Consider the following 16135-nt stretch of genomic DNA (forward strand, 5'->3'; position numbering starts at 1 on the left):
TTTGAATTTCTTTCCTTAGATTATTGAAATGTTTGAAAAACCATATTTGCTTTTTATGATTTTTTGCAGAATAAAAATCATCATGCAAATATTGTTTATCTATTTTAAATTCTTTTTCAAGCATATTAAGTTCATGGTTTACATTTTTGGTAATGGCTGAAAAAGTAGGTGAAATGGGTTCTGACTTTATTTGGGTTTCAACCTGAACAGACTAGTTTTGTAAATTTGTATAAACTAGATATGGAACATTTGTGGAGTAATCTACATTTTGTAAAGTGGATCTAAGTATTTTTGAAGTAGAAAACCTAGAAGAGCTAGGTAAGTCTGAGGTAGAATACCTAAGCTGAATATTTTGTAGTCTAGTTGGTTTTATAACAGGAAAACTAATGACAGAAGGTATACAAGATACTCTTCCTATGTCTATAGTACTGGACGTTGAAGAATCATCTGAAAACCTAAGGCTTTTATTAAAGCTAAGGCTAACTCTTCCATTATTATACTGGGTTATTTGCCTTAGTTAAATGTTTGTCTCAACCATTTTTGAAGATTATGGTTTTACTGCACCTTTTAAGACCCATTCTTCTGGCAGGGATATGTCCTTCCACTGGATAGATCTAGGGATTCCAGTGTTGGATTTTGTAAGATTAGTTTGTAAAAGCAAAGTTTCTCCTTTTTTACTCTGAAACTTATGTTTTGTAGCAAAAGCAGAAATCATAGCTTTGTAATGGATTTTGTAAATTAGTGCGAGAGGAATAGATCCATCAAGCATTTTGTAATTGTGAGTTTTGATTTGTAAGACAAGGGATTTTGTAATATTACTGTCGTTCAATGAAACAGTAAAATTTAGATAGCAATCAAATGAGATTGGTCCACTATGCAAGCTAGACTCGACTTAACTAAGCAAGGAGTCTTGGAAGTTTATGAACCTAGTATCTCTAAGAACTGCTAGGATCGAAGTGTTCAATCTTTCTTTTGTAAGCGGTTTAATTCCAACTTAGACTAAACCTATGTGGATGTATTTGTACAGTTTTTTACGGTGTTTTGTAAGGATTTTTGAGACAGAAGAGAAATCATCTCAAAAGGTTTTGTAATCTAAAGATCTCTTTTTTCAGTTTTGATTGTGAAATCAGTTTTGAAAAAATTAAGTTTTGTAGTTTGATAGATTTGATCCTTTTGTACTTTTGGAATTTCCCAATTATCTATACATTTTTCAAAATCTTCGATTATTATTTCTTCACTATTAACTATCTTTCCCGACTCGGAGGACGAGGTAGAAGAGTTTGAAGAAGAAACTGTCCTACAAAAAATTGGATTCATACTTAAAGAATTTTTCTAGGTTGATCTTTTGAGTTAAGTGAGGTAATCGCCAAAGGAATCACTGCCCTAAACACGCCCTCTCGACTACAAAGACGGGACTTACAACCCAGGCCTGTTTACACCTCTAAAGAAGTTGTCTTATCACCTTAAGATCATCTTACCAACCTCTAAAAAATGCTTAAATGTGAATCCGAACCTTAAATAGAACCTTTTCCTCCCAAGGCTCTGATACCAAGGATGCACCAGGATCGAAAGGGGGATGAGCTAACAAGGAAGAAACCAAATCTAAATCTTGAACAATATATAAATAACTAAAGAAATAAACAAAATGCACAAGAAAATGAAATCTTCATAAATGAAAAATTAAATTTGTAAATTAAAGATTAAATATATATATTCAATAGGCGGCAGAGCCAGTCCGTTATGAATATATATACTTATCATAAATAAAATTAGACGTGAAATTTAAATATGAATATACATGTATATATTCAATAGGCGACAGAGCCTGTCCGTTATGAATATGTATACGTATATTTATGCAAGATAGGCGGTTGAACCGACCATATGCATGCAAAATAAATTTAAAATTTTGTAAAAGAAATTGAAAAAAACTTACTTTAAAATATTATAAATTTGGTAAGATTTGTACAGAGGTTTTGGAGATGTAATGTCGGGTAGGACGTACAAAGGTTGCTCAGCGCATGAGTTTCCTAAGATCTACTACAAGGAAGTTACAGTGTTTGTAGGTTTGTAGGTTTTGTAAGTGAGGCAGAGGTAGGGTAGGGATGGACGACCTTCTTCCTTCCTTCAATGCCTCAGGTGAGCTTTCTTCATAGTCTTCTTCGATTTCGGATTTGAGAGAATTGGAAGAGGAAGAGGCTTGAAGCTTGGGTTGAAGAAGCTTGTATTGAAGAAGCTTGATTTTGCCTTAGATAGGTACCCCCTTATATAGAAGTGACTAGGGGCAGTTTTATACTTTTTGGAATCTTGAACAGTGTCTGTCAGTTAACTTTTTCACGTGTGAACAGTTCTTGAACAGTGTCTGAACAGTTATTCTTGTCGGGTGAACAGTGCTCGAACAGTGCTTGAACAGTTCTTCCTGTTGTCTTTACATGTGTACAGTGAAAGTGAACAATGATAGGTAAACAGTATCCTGTCAGATTTTTTGTAAGAAAGAAAAGTAAAAGTACAAAATTATAAGGGTAAAAATAAAAGCAATAATGAAACAAAATTAAAAAGTAAATGGATAATTTTGCCACCATAACTTCTTTTTGTCGGTCTTTAAATTTTTTTTTTTTTTTACAAAAGATTTGGTGCCTGTGAGGAGGTACCACAACCTTCTTCATCATCATCCCCCAAATTGATTATGGGTTCCAAATCAGAATTAGCTGTAGAGAAATTTGCTCTGTTTTACAATAATTGTTGTATTATTGCAAAATATTCTTCATCATTTTTAGCTCCCGCCAATCTAGCCATAGCATGTGATTGTTGAGCAAAAAACAACTGGTTTTGTACTGGATTTTGTGGCAAGAGGTTTTTTTCCCTTAAGCTAATCTTTTTATTCCTTGATTTGTAATTGCTTCGGGGACATTGAATGAGTCCCACCATTTGACCTTGAATCTTCTGGTAATAGAGTTCAATCCATCTTGGGGTTAAAATTTGAAAAAACAGATGAGAACCCAAGGTAAAAATAATTTTGAAGAAAACAAGAGAAGAAGCGGAAACCTTTTCTCTTTGGTGAGGGTTTGTAATGGGTTTTGAAAACTCTCTAAGATTTCTGGTGTAAGAACTTTAGGTAGTGCACCAAAATACTTCCACCACTGAGTAAACCATGAAGGGGTTTTGGAAGGATCAAATTTTTTTTGGAAATAGAACAACCATGAATGACTATTCTTATGGTTTTGTATGAGAAACGTATTGTACCATGCCTGTTGGTAATCCCAGTAATTGAAATATTGGCAATGGTCAATCTTGCTTTGAAATGATAATAGGAAGATTTTTGATTTTGTAAGTTCTTGCCCCCAATCAAAAGGATTAAGGACTTTTTGGATGTGGCAAGTTGAATAAGCCGAATCAGCATGATTTTCTTTTAAGTAAAAATGTTTGAATTTTGCTGAGCCAGTGAATTTAAGGATTGCCTGCTAGTAGGATTGGGTCTTGGTAAGATCCCATGGTTTGTAATGCCATCCTTTTGGAAAAGCTTTTAAAATTACCATAGAGGCATCTTGGTGTACAAATTCATCCTCTATAATCAAAACATTTTGAAAATGCGTTTTTATAATCCATTGTGAAGACTTCTTTTTTAATTTTGTCTGGGACAAAATTATTTGAGAAGAATTCAGTTGGGAAAGACTGTGGAATTCGATTTGTAAAATCTCATCTGCTTGAGAAATATTTTGAGAAAGGGTTTTTTGGGAGGAAGATTCTCCTTTCTCAAGGGTTTTGGAAATGGGTTTTGTGGATTTACCTTTCTAGGTAATGTTTTGTAAGGCTTAAAGAACTTCAGGAGATTTGGATAGTGATTCTATCCATTTCTGAATCTGGCTATCAGTTTCTGGAGCCTAAGACTCAATATATTTTGTATGATCTTCTTCCTCTTCTGCTTTGGCTATGTCTGCCCAAGTTTGTATAGGCTTTGCAGAAGAGATGGCTGGTTTTGTAGGATTTGATTTTGTAGAGGATGAGGCTTCAGCCTTGGTATTTTTCTTTCTGGGCATTGGCCTGTTTTGGAGAAACTCTCTGGTTAGAAAGTCTGGGATGGAATTTGTATCTCCTTTTATAAATTCAATTTCAAAATGAAAAATACTTAAAATTGCTTGTCATCGTACAAAACTTTGTTTTGATGCAAGATTTTGAACATCTTTTTGCAAAACTTCTTTGGCTGATTTGCAATCAATTCTAAGCAAAAAATTTTTAATTTAATTAATCACTTTGAAATTTTTGTATGCACATGACATTGGAAGAATCTCTTTTTTGATGGTAGAGTATTTCTTTTGACAATCATTCTAATGTGCAGAATAGAATTAAACTATTTGTTCTTTTCTATTTTGAATCTATTTTAAAATTCCACCATAACCTAACTCTAAGATGTCTGTTTTGACTACCTTAGGGGCTAATAGATCTGCTAAATGTGGACAAGGAATGGTTTGGACTTGTTATTTAATGTGACAAATCACTTCAGTGTGAAGATCTGTCCATGGAATAGGGTTTTTCTTTAACCTATCATGCAAGGGTTTTGCTAAACGATTAATATTTAGACAAAAATCTAAGATATAATTCAAGCTACCTAAGAATCTCTGTAGCTGGGTTTTATCCAAGATTTTATCAGGAAATTTGTTTGAAAATTCTAGACTTCTCTCTATTGGAGTAATGGTTCCTTGGGATATGTAATGGCCTAGAAACCTAACCTTGGTTTGGAAGAGAGAGACCTTTGATTTTGAAACGGCAAGGCCATTTCGTCTTGTAATAGAGAAGAATGTTCTTAAGTGTTTGAAGTGTTGTTCAATTGACTCCGAGAAGATAAGAACATCATCTATATAGACTATGCAAAATTTTGAATATGGATTAAAGATTTCATTCATAATTCTCTCAAACTCTGATGGGGCATTTTTCAAGCTAAAAGGCATGACTTTCCACTCATATAGTCCAAAGGGAACTGTGAATGCAGTTTTTTATCTATCTTTTGGATCAATTTATATTTGCTAAAATCCTGATTTCATATCAAATTTGGAAAATACAAATGCAGAGTGAAGTTTTTGTAAAAGATCTTTTTTTGTTTGGAATTGAATACTTGATCCATTTCAAAGCTTTGTTCAAAGGTTTGTAATTAATTATTAATCTAGGAGTGCCTCTTTCTATTTCCAAATTTTTGTTTACATAAAAAGCTGCACAACTCCAAGGAGATCTAGATTCTGTAATTAATCCTTTTTTCTTTAAATCTAGAATTTCTGAACAACAGTGTTGTTCTAGTTCAGCATTCATCTGTATTGGTCTGGCTTTTGTAGGTATCTGTTTTTCATCGAAACCATTTTCATATGGTAAATCTACCATATGTTGTTTTCAATTCCAAAAGGCATTTGGTAAATCAGAACAAATTTCTTTTTCAATTTGGGTTTTGAAATCAGAAATTTTTCTTTTCACCAAATCGTTTTGTAATTGTTTTTTTAATTCTTGTTAAAGAAACATCTTGTTGTAAATACAAAAAGTGTTGCTTTTTTTCTTTTATTAAAGCATTAATCTCACTAGTATAAATGGAACAAGCTTTTATAATATTGAGATTTCTTGTTTTTGGTTTTGTAACGAAAGGGAAAACAAGAGTTTGTTTTGTAGTTTTGAAGGAGATATTATCATCGTTAACCTTGTAGGGAGTTATCAAGTTAATGAAAGGGGTCCCTAAGATTACACTATGATGAATATCTTGGACAATTACAAATGAAGTTCTGAAAAGAAAAACACCATTAGCTATGGAGGCTTCTATCTTATAGCCAATAGCCATTTTTGAATTATTTCCTGCTGAAAGTTTTTCAGTAATTTTTTCATAAAATCTTTTTGGAACAATTTCTTCTTTAATATAGTTCAAATCTACTCATATATATATATGCAAATGGAATGGGATGAGATGTTCCTGTACTCAAAATGTGAAAAACTTAGCAAAAATCAAAATTAGAGCATTAATACATTAATGCACACCCCCAAACTCAAAATTAGACATTGTCCTCAATGTCTAAGGCAGTGCAGCATGAAAATTCGAAGGAAAGAGGAATAACCAGAAATTGTTAAATTTAGAAGCAAAGAGAAGGAGTTACCTGGCATAGAGCAATAATTTTAGAGTCTAAATGTGAATATAAAGGATGATGATGATGATGCATAAGGAAGCTAGACAAGCTATGCAGAATAAATGCTTTGCAGAAAAGTTGCATAAGGAGATTGCATAGGCTGTGCAGGATAGCATGAGTTGCATAAGGGACTGCACAGGCTATGCAGGAGAAATATAAGTTTAAAATCAGTTACATAAGCAGTTTCACAGCCTGTGCAATATATAACATAATAATATATCAAGGAAAAACTTGAAAACAACTGCGTAGATATGTAAGTATATATAATCTAACAGCTGCGTAGATATGTAAGTATATATAATCTATTGACAAGCATGCATAAAGGATTAGCAAAGGTAGATAGAAACAATGAAAAATCAAGGGGATATCCATCCAATTGTATTTCAAGGAAATAGAATTGAAAACAAACTAAAATTGTTGTAGCACATTTAAAAATAAAAACTCCTAAAAGCTAAACAAGAGCAAAATTAAAAATTAATCTATTTCTATGGTTTTGGTCCAAGGAGGCTACTAGTGGACTGGATGGAAGTGGTTGCTGCTGAAGGGGTGGCTCTGAAGGAGGTGATGGAAGTGGAGGTGGCATACCCAGAAAAGTCATAAGCTGCTTCATCATCTCTTTCAGCTCTTTCTGCTTATCCCTAGTCTCTATAACGAGATCGAAAAGATGATCATGATAGTCCTTAAGGGTATCAAGACCAAAGTCAACTTCCTATCCACAAAATATATATCATCACTAAGCCTTTCAAGATAAGTGAATAAGGCTTTAGTGTTGAAGGTAGGGGGTGCTGTGGAGGAAAAGGGTCTAGTTGCAGAGGGTGTTGGCTGTGTAGATGTTGCTGGGATATGTTGTGTAGACTGTGTAGGTTGTGTAGGATCAGTAGAAGGTTGTTGGACTGGTGGTGCATATTATGCCTCTAGCTGTGCAAATGGTCCTGACTGTGCTGATGGTCTTGTGTCTATTGCTGGCTGTGCAGTGTCAAATGGTGGTAAACTCTTGAATAAGTGAGGAGCATCAAAATACAGAGTGTCTGTAAGTGCAGGTAAGGGGTGCTCTTCTGGATCAAAGCCAAAGTGTTTGGCTATAACAGTTATGAGCTCACCTATGACAATATCACCTATAGATTTGGTAGCAGTGTGCAACACATGTTCACTAAAGAAGTAACCAGGAGCTAGTTTGACTTTATGAAAAGCACACCAAAGCATAAAGAGGTCAGATTTTCCAACAGCACTAGAGCTAGTCCCTCAACCCAAGATGGTGCTAGTAATAAGCCCATGGATTAATCTAAGGGTTGGGTCTGTTATTTGGGATGTCTTGGATTTGCTAGTATGAAAGCATGAGATTGGTTTATAATATCTTTCCAAAACTGAAAAGCATTCCAAACTCCTTTATCTACAACCTCTGTGCCTGTATACGGGACCCTAAATAATCCATCAAGAGCAAACCCAAAGGTAGTATGAAATTGGTCTAATGATAACTCTATATCTTGCCCTAAGCACCTAAATTTCATAATTGGCTTTTAATCCATCTCATGCAGTTTTAAGGTAGTAGAAAATGAGGATATAAATTCCAAAACTAGGGCTGGATAAACTAACTCCTATTTATGCTCAAAATCCATCCAATCTAAACCATCAAGATAAGCAACAACACTATCAAATAGACCAACAGATTTGAGGGCATCTTCAGAAATGTACCTAGTGAGTTGCACTTTCCTGTCCTTTAAGTGCTTAAAAGTGGCTTTATGTGGAGCATCAATAAGGGGCTAAGGCAATTTAGTTACCTTTGAAGTTGCCACAAAAGGTTTCTTCTTGCTTGAGGGGGGAAACTTGGCTTGCGGGTGAGAGGCAGAAGCACTAGACCCTTTTTCTTTAGAAGTTGCAGTTCTAGGGCTTTTGGGTGGAGGCTTGGAAGTAGGAGTGGCGGGCGATTCTTTTTGCTTTGTGGGAGGGGGTGCAGATGCAATGGGGCAGGTTTTCTTGGACCGAATTTTCCTTTTGTAAGTGGATGGTTGAGTGGGAGAAGGAGAGGTTTGTAGTGGAGGGCAGTCAGGATTTGGGGCTTGAATGGCGAGGGGAGTAACTTGGAGAGGAGAGCCTTGAGGGGAAGGGGGAGGGGTTTCCATGGGGCCTATCGATGACAATAGGAATGGAGGAAGGAAAGAAGAGAAGAAAAGAAATAGAGGAGAAATTAGGGTTTTGGTCAGCAAAAAGATAGGGAAGTGAAGAAATGATACCAAGAAAAATGGGGAGAATGGTGGTTATGAACAGTAATTATGGGAAGTGGAAGGTGGGAAGTTGGGTCGTGCGAAGGTTTTTTATTTACACAAGACATACGGGTTTTTGCATAAGGTGAAAATGGATGTGCATAAGTTACGCAGGCTCTTATGCATATTTCGGCAAAAATGGAAATGTCAAAAAATTTGGTTGTGCAAGAGTGCATAAGTTATACACTTAGTTTTGCAAATTTCGACAAAAATGAGAAACTAAGGAAATTTAGTTGTGCAGGAGTGCATAAGTTATGCAGGTTCTTATGCAGATTTCAGCAGAAATAGAAATTCCAGGAAATTGAGTTATGCAGGATTGCATAAGTTATGTAAGAACTTATGTAAGTTTCGACAGAAATGAGAATTTAAGGAAATTTGAGACCCGGAAATTGTACAAGTTATGCAGTTACTTATGCACAATTCAACAAGATTCAAATTACAATAAAAGTGCATTGTAAATTTGGAAAATGCATGGGAATGAAGAAATTCAACCCTGTGAAGCATAAATCATGAAAAATCATCATAAAAAACACATCAACTTATGCAAAATCCATCTTAATTACACCATACAAGTTTGTAATAGCAAGTTCTGCATAAGGAATATTTGTGAATAGTGCCATTTCAACTCAAACTATGCAAATTAACATTTTAGCACATTAAAGCTCAACAAGAATCTACACAAAGTTGCACTTATTCACAAAAGAAGATAGGCACTCCAAATTATGCCAATTAAATACAGCATGTCCAAATTGAATCACACAACCCAGTTAAGTTAAAATCACAAAAATGACCCACTCACCATAATATCATCGTGATAAGCACATATATATAAAAGATAATACACCCAACCTCAACAAAGAAGAATTAGCAAATAGCATATACTGCAGAGCTTTTGCTGGAGAACTTTTCTGCATAAGCCAAGAAGGGATCTTGTATAGAAAGTAATGAAAATAAATCAATATTGGAAGAGTTAATAGATAAAATATCAAATTAAGAGTAACTCCCCAGCAGTGCAACAACCTTCATCCCTTTAAAATACATCTACAAAAGACAAAATTCAACAATATCAAAAATTGAATTTGGGGAGATTTAAGACAAAAAAAAAAAAAAACAAAAGTAATGCAAATAAAAGTAAATCAACAAAAGCAAAATAAAAGAACTTGGAGTGCCTCCCAAGAGCGCTAATTTATGGTCATTAGCTTGACCCTTGTCATGTTTCATAGTGGTTGGAATTAGAAATTGTTGTCTCTATTTCCAATAGGTGCTTCAATTAATATATACTTCATTTTCTTTCCATCACATGAGAAGAGTCTTGCTGCTTTGTCTAAAAATCCAACCATTTCTTTCTTGACAACCTTTGGTGCATCTTTTTCTTTGAGAGATGGTTGCTTGACTTCACTTTTCTCCACTTGCTCAATTTGAAAGATTGGTGCTATAAGATAAGGTGGATTACTCTTCAAATGTTGTGCAAATGCAGCCACTTTTGGAGTTTCATTATTGATACTCCCTTCATGGACTAGACAACTTTTAAGGGAACCCTTCGGCCAGCTCTTTCTAAAGTGCTCTTTTACTAACTCATCAACTATATCAATTCTCAAATAAGAGTCTGCATCTTCAAGTTGCTTCTTCTTTTCATTGCCAATGTTGAAGACTAACTGATCCTCTCCGACTCTAAGAGTGAGCTTTTCACCTTTCACATCAATCAAAGCACCAGCTGTAGCCAAGAAAGGCCTCCCCAAAATGATTGGCATATGAGAATCCTCTTCCACGTCCAAAATGAAAAAGTAAACTGGGATGTAGAATTTTCTAACCTTCAGTTGTACATTCTCTAAGATCCCTTCTGGATATTTAATTAATCTTTCAGCTAGTTGGAGAGAAATGTGAGTTGGTTTAAGATCTCCCATATTGAGCTTTTCATAGATGGAAAGGGGCATGAGGCTAACACTAGCCCCTAAATCATATAAAGCTTTTGTAGAACATGATTCTCCAATATGGCATGGAATTGAAAAACTTTCGGGGTCTTTGAGCTTAGGAGGAAGTTTCCTTTCAAGTATGGCACACATTCTTCTGTCAAAGCTACAGTTTCATGGTCTTCAAGTCTCCTCTTGTTTGAGAGAATTTTTTCAAGAATTTTGCATAAGAGGGCATTTGTGAAAGAGCATCAATAAAAGGCACATTTATGTATAACTTCTTCAAAACCTCTAAGAACTTCCCAAATTGCTTACCAAGCTTGGCTTTTTGAAATCTTTGTGGAAAGGGAAGTTGTGGCTTATAGGGCTTTGGAGGTATATACTTCTCTTCCTTCTCTTCAACTTTCTCTTTACCTTTTTTTGCAGTTTCTTTCTTACTTTTTTGTTTTTCACGCTCATCAATTTCTTTCTCATTTTCTCTCTTCTCACTTTTTTCACTCTTTTCATTGTTTACAACCTTCCCACTCCTTAATGTGATAGCTTGACATTGCTCTCTTGGGTTTTTCAACTGACTTGGAAGTTTTTCAAAAGACTTGATACCTAAGGAAGATTTGATAGCTTGACATTGCTCTCATTCTGTTATGTGTTTGCTTCTATTATAGCCTTGCTTTCATTTCTTCCATCTCTCTATCATGCTTAGTTTGGTTGGTAAGAATTTATTATAACAAAGCTTCTGTGGTAGAACCTTGCTCTTGTTATTTTGGAGGAGGATTCATGTTTCTCTGCTGAAAATTAGGCAATGGTTGCCTATTTTGCTAATATAGAATTTCTTGTTGCTATTGTGGTTGAAAATTCTAATTTGGGACTTGATTTTTATAACACCCCTATTTGTATAGCCCGGTATATTTCACTGTTCCGGTGATCGGTGTCGGTCTGAATAATTAATGGAATTAGAACTACATCTAAGACAACTAGATAAGCCCTGAACACAAATAATTAGTAATTGTTAATTAGTTAAGTATAAATAAGAAAAGCAGAACATAAGAGGTTAGATGAGCCAAGAGTCACAGCGATGGGTGACCTTCTCGGGAAGGACTGCGAGGTTAATTTAAACTCAAATTTTGATCCGTAAAATGTGACGCCGCGGTCCTTAAGACTATTGTGAACATAGTGGAAAAGAGAAAATCACAAAAAAGAATTGTTAAGTAGGTCAAATAATTAGGTCAGGGATCCGGAAGAAATATTGAATTACTTGCAAACCGGATCGAACCGGCGAGGGGTAATTTGGTCAATTTACCCCTAGAGCTGACTCTTGACCTAACTGTCCAATAAAATTAGAGAAAGGAAAATTTTGGGATCAAGAATTAAATTAAAGAACTAATGGAAAAAAAAAATGAAAAAGAAAAAGAAAGAAAAGAAAAAGTTTATTTGCATCATGCATGATATAAGCATGATGCAATAAACCTAATTTTTAATTATTGATTTTGGGATAAATATTGAACTAAAGACAAAAGCAAAGTTAAAAGCAAAAATTTTTGTTTTCCTTTCCATTATGGCCGGCACTTTCTTCTTCCTCTTTCCCTTTTTTTTTTTTTTTTTTGGTTGTTTCCACCATTGATGAACATAAAAGCTCTCTCAACAAAACTTTGATAATCAAGCTTGGACAAGAGATTGGGCACGAGAAAGAGAAGAAAATTTGAAGAATTAAAAGGATAGAAAAGCTTCACACAAGGTTAGTAATCTAAACTTGAAAATTTGTAGTTAAATGATTTTGTTTTGGTTTAATTAAATTAGAAAGTAACTTAAAATCATAACAAAACAATTGTTGAGGGACCAAATAGAAAATTCATCCAGCTAGGGTTAGGGTTTGATATGAATGAGTTTGATGATTTTGAATGGTTATTCGAGGTGAATTAGGTGTGTAGAACATGAATACAGACTTTAAATTGCATTAGGTTGAACTTTGTGTGTAGCTAGGGTTTTGAACATGTGAAAAATTGAAGAAAAATTAGACAATTGGGAAAATGATGTTATTGACCTTATTTGAGTTGACCATTTGAGGTGTGTATGAAGTGTTGGAACTAAGTTTAAATTCAGATTGGTTATGGTCATTCTATAGGTAGCATGACCTAGGTCCCTTTCAGAGACCAAAACTAAAAATTTACTAATCCAATTAGTGTGAGGCCAATTGAGAATGAAACTAGACACAAAATGACACATTTTTCATATAGGAATCATGCTCAAAAAGTGACCATAGCATAGTGAACAAATTGGCCAAACCCGGAATTGGGCACACTGCCATGTACAAAAATGACTAAATGAATAGTATTTGTTCATTTGGCCATAACTTGGGCTAGGCAGCTATAAATGACCTAAAATTTTACCAGTAGAAAACTGAGACATAGCCCTACAACTTTCATGAAGAACACAAGTCCAAATTATGCCCTTAACCAACTCATTTAGCCACTTAAAATTAGTAACCCAAAACTGCCAGAACCAGAATTTGCCTAGAATTCTGGGTAAAACCAAATCCGGCCAGCCATGTTCAAATGGCTATAACTTGGGCTACAAAACTCCAAATGGAGTGATTCAAAAATAAAAATAAATCTAAGACAATAAAGAACAACTTCTATGAAGAAAACTTAGCCAAATTCTAATAGAAACATGACCAATGGAATAGTACAAAATAGGACACAAAAACTGAAAATTTAAAATTTTGCCTAAAAGACTTAAGTTTTGAGAAAAGAACCAAAACCAACAAATTAGGTAACCAAAATGTGGTATGTGGGTGAAATTAGAATTCCCATGCCTATTAAGCATTAGAAGTCAACAAATTGACTTAAACAGTATCATGAATAATAACTCCAAAATACAAATTTTTAAGAACGTCAAGTTTAGCATATTAAAGCTAGGTATAAGTAGATTTGAATTTAGGAGTTATGATAAATTGTGATACTGAAACACTGTGAAACTGTGTGTTTCAGTGGAAAAGAATACCGGAAAAGAACCTGAGGCATCGTGTCAAGGCCAAAAGGCGACTCGTATAAGGTTTGTGCACAACATAGAATTTCTGTAAATTTTCTTCTACAAATTGTTTTGAATGAATTGTGATATTAAATTGTGAATTAATTTTATTAAAATGTTTATTATGCTTTTGACTTAAATTGTTGAAAGTTTACTAGTATGTGTTTGAAATGGCAATAAATGTTTGATAAATTGTTAAGATAGTTTTGAAACCACAGTGTCATGACCATATATTTGAATACCTCACTAGCATAACTAGTGGGAGAAATTAGTTTCGAATTTTAATTCCTTCTCTGGCTAAAGTGTTAAGGTGTGTGCCAGTAGAAGAAGAAAAAGAATGGGTTCTCATATATTTGAGCTAGCTAGCCTTTTGATGTGACTTCTCATAAGCCTCTGGCTATTGAGATTAAATGTTTCGAATGGCATAATATAGCTATGTGTTTTTATGAAATTTGTTTTGAGACTTTTGAAAGGAAATTGTTTGGATTAAAATCTTATAAATCATGTTTTGAATTTATATTTTATGTTCAGTTTAATTTTTGAATAAGTATGATTTAAATTTTGCATAAAGATTATTTTAGTATATTGTGTACCACTGAGTCCTAGTACTCAGCGATGGCTATTATTGCTGTCGCAGATATAGAGACTAGAGGAGCAGTAGAGTGAACTGCTGAGGATTGAGGAGCAGTAGAGTGAACTGCTGAGGATTGAGGAGCTACCTCCTCTAAAGTTTATCGGGTATATTTTATACCCTGATTGTAAAAATTATTTTGATGTATGTAATGTATGTAAATGTAGAAAATGGTCATGAGCAGTTGTATAGAGTTGTATAAAGCTTGTAATAAATTTTGGTTTGGATTTTTCCTAATGTAAATTTTGGAATGATGTATATAAATTATTTTATCTTTAATAAAATATAAATGGAAATATTTTATTTTAATTTGAATGAAATTAATTAGTAGTATTTTGATGATGTTGAATTTTGAAAATTGAGAAATGATATTGAAATTAGTTGGGATGGATGTTGAATTGATGAAGTTGTTGAGATAAATTTTTGAAAGTGCTTTTTACAGGTATTTGAAGAATTATTTTCTCAAAATACAGACGGCACTCTGCCGAAATTTTTATAAAATTTGTGAAAAAATAAAATGGGATAAAAATATTAACTAGTTTTCAAACTCTAATTAAATGTTTTAATACCTATTAGAAAATGCTCACCACTTATAAAAGTAAGAAAATTGTTTTAAAATCCCTTGTAGGGTACTTAATGAGTTATCGATAGGTGAAGTTCGGTGGTTCATTAGGTATTCTATGGGATCATGTTATATCTTACAGAGGGGTAAGGTGTGATAGTTTTGCTGATTTCCCTATGAAAAGTTAGGATGATTCCTCTAAGCTGAATTATATGTTTGAGAGTAAGGATTCCCCATCTGTTTGTTCCCATAATTACCAACATATGCAGCCTGCTCTCCATATTCTACTCCACAACTCATTGTTCCTTCTGCACAGGCAATCTGTTGTAAACTTCCAGATGATGATGATGAACTGACCAACATACTTAAATCTTCCATCTTCTTTGCCAAAACATTTGTAAGTGCATCAAACTTTGCATTAATCATGTTGAATGGATCAAGGTCATACATTCCAGCAGCTTGCCTCTTTTGAGTTGGAGCTGGTCCTCTTGGACTACTCCAAAGAAGAGTATTCTTTATAATTTTCTCTAACAGCTCATAAGCTTCATCTTCTTGCTTCATAATAAATTCTCCTCCTGTTTGAGCATCAATAATCCCTCTAATTACAAGAGTAACATTGGTGTAAAAATTTTAGTTTATCATCCATTTTAGAATGGCATGATGTGGGCATTGTCTCTCTAACTCCTTCTATCTCATCCTTGATTCATAGGGAGTTTCATCTTCTCTTGGTTTGAAAGCTGTCATTTGATTCCTCAATTCTTGAGTTTTTCTAGGTGGAAAATATTGGGCAGGAAATGCATCAGTGAGTTGCTCCCAATTTGTAATAGAACTGTGAGGTAGAGAATCAAGCCAATCTAATGCTCTATCCTTCAAAGAGAATGAGAATAGCTTCAACCTTACTGCATCATCAGATACTCTATGTTGTTTTTGCATATCACAAATCATAGCAAACTTCTTAAGATGTGTGTGTGGATTTTCTGAGGGATGTCCCCCAAATTGGGAATTTTGAATCATTTGAAGTACCCCAAAATCCATCTTATAGCTATTTGCATCAATCCTTGGTCTTGCTATGCTCTCTCTCAAATCATCAAAATGAGGAAATGCATGATCCATCATACTTCAACTAGACACATTAGCATTTACAACTTTTTCACCATGAGCTTCATTTTCATTGTTTTGATTGTTTCCACCATTGCCACCAGTAATTCTAACTCTTTCTTCAGCCATTTCCACTTCAATTTTAGCTGCTCTCAAGGCTTCTTTCCTTTTTCTAGTTTCTTTCTTGTTGGCTCTACAAAACTTCTCAATTTCAGGATTAAGCAATAAGGATGGATCACTTGTGCTTCTAGCTCTTCTCATAAAAGATCAAGAGTACCTAAAAAGAATAAACAAACACAAAAAATGAAAAGATAACGAAGATAAAAACTATAAACAACTGAAATAATCAAGAATTCAATCTTAAACAAACAACTCCCTGGCAACGGAGCAAAAAACTTAATGTCGCCCAATCGTAAGTGCATGAGTCGCACAAGTAGTACAGAAAAGATATTGTTCCCTCCAAGAGTTGTGTTAATGATTAAATTTTTATATAT

The 16135-nt window shown here is 34.2% G+C and overlaps 1 protein-coding gene and 1 non-coding gene across 2 annotated transcripts; one reads left to right on the forward strand and one right to left on the reverse strand.

Annotated features, from left to right (window-relative positions):
* Nucleotides 1-7750: 7750 nt before the first annotated feature.
* On the reverse strand, nt 7751-8275 carry LOC131171136 (alpha carbonic anhydrase 8-like). The gene is made up of 2 exons (XM_058130595.1): nt 7934-8275; nt 7751-7870 (listed from the first exon to the last, which is right to left on the reverse strand). Exons 1-2 carry the CDS (start codon nt 8273-8275, stop codon nt 7751-7753), a joined length of 462 nt encoding a protein of 153 aa, XP_057986578.1.
* A 6920-nt stretch (nt 8276-15195) lies between these two features.
* LOC131171495 (small nucleolar RNA R71) lies at nt 15196-15302 on the forward strand. The gene has a single exon (XR_009142155.1). It is a non-coding gene; the product is annotated as a small nucleolar RNA R71 (small nucleolar RNA).
* Nucleotides 15303-16135: the final 833 nt, after the last annotated feature.

Source organism: Hevea brasiliensis, chromosome 12 (genome assembly GCF_030052815.1).
Source record: "Hevea brasiliensis isolate MT/VB/25A 57/8 chromosome 12, ASM3005281v1, whole genome shotgun sequence".
Taxonomy (NCBI): Eukaryota; Viridiplantae; Streptophyta; class Magnoliopsida; order Malpighiales; family Euphorbiaceae; genus Hevea; species Hevea brasiliensis.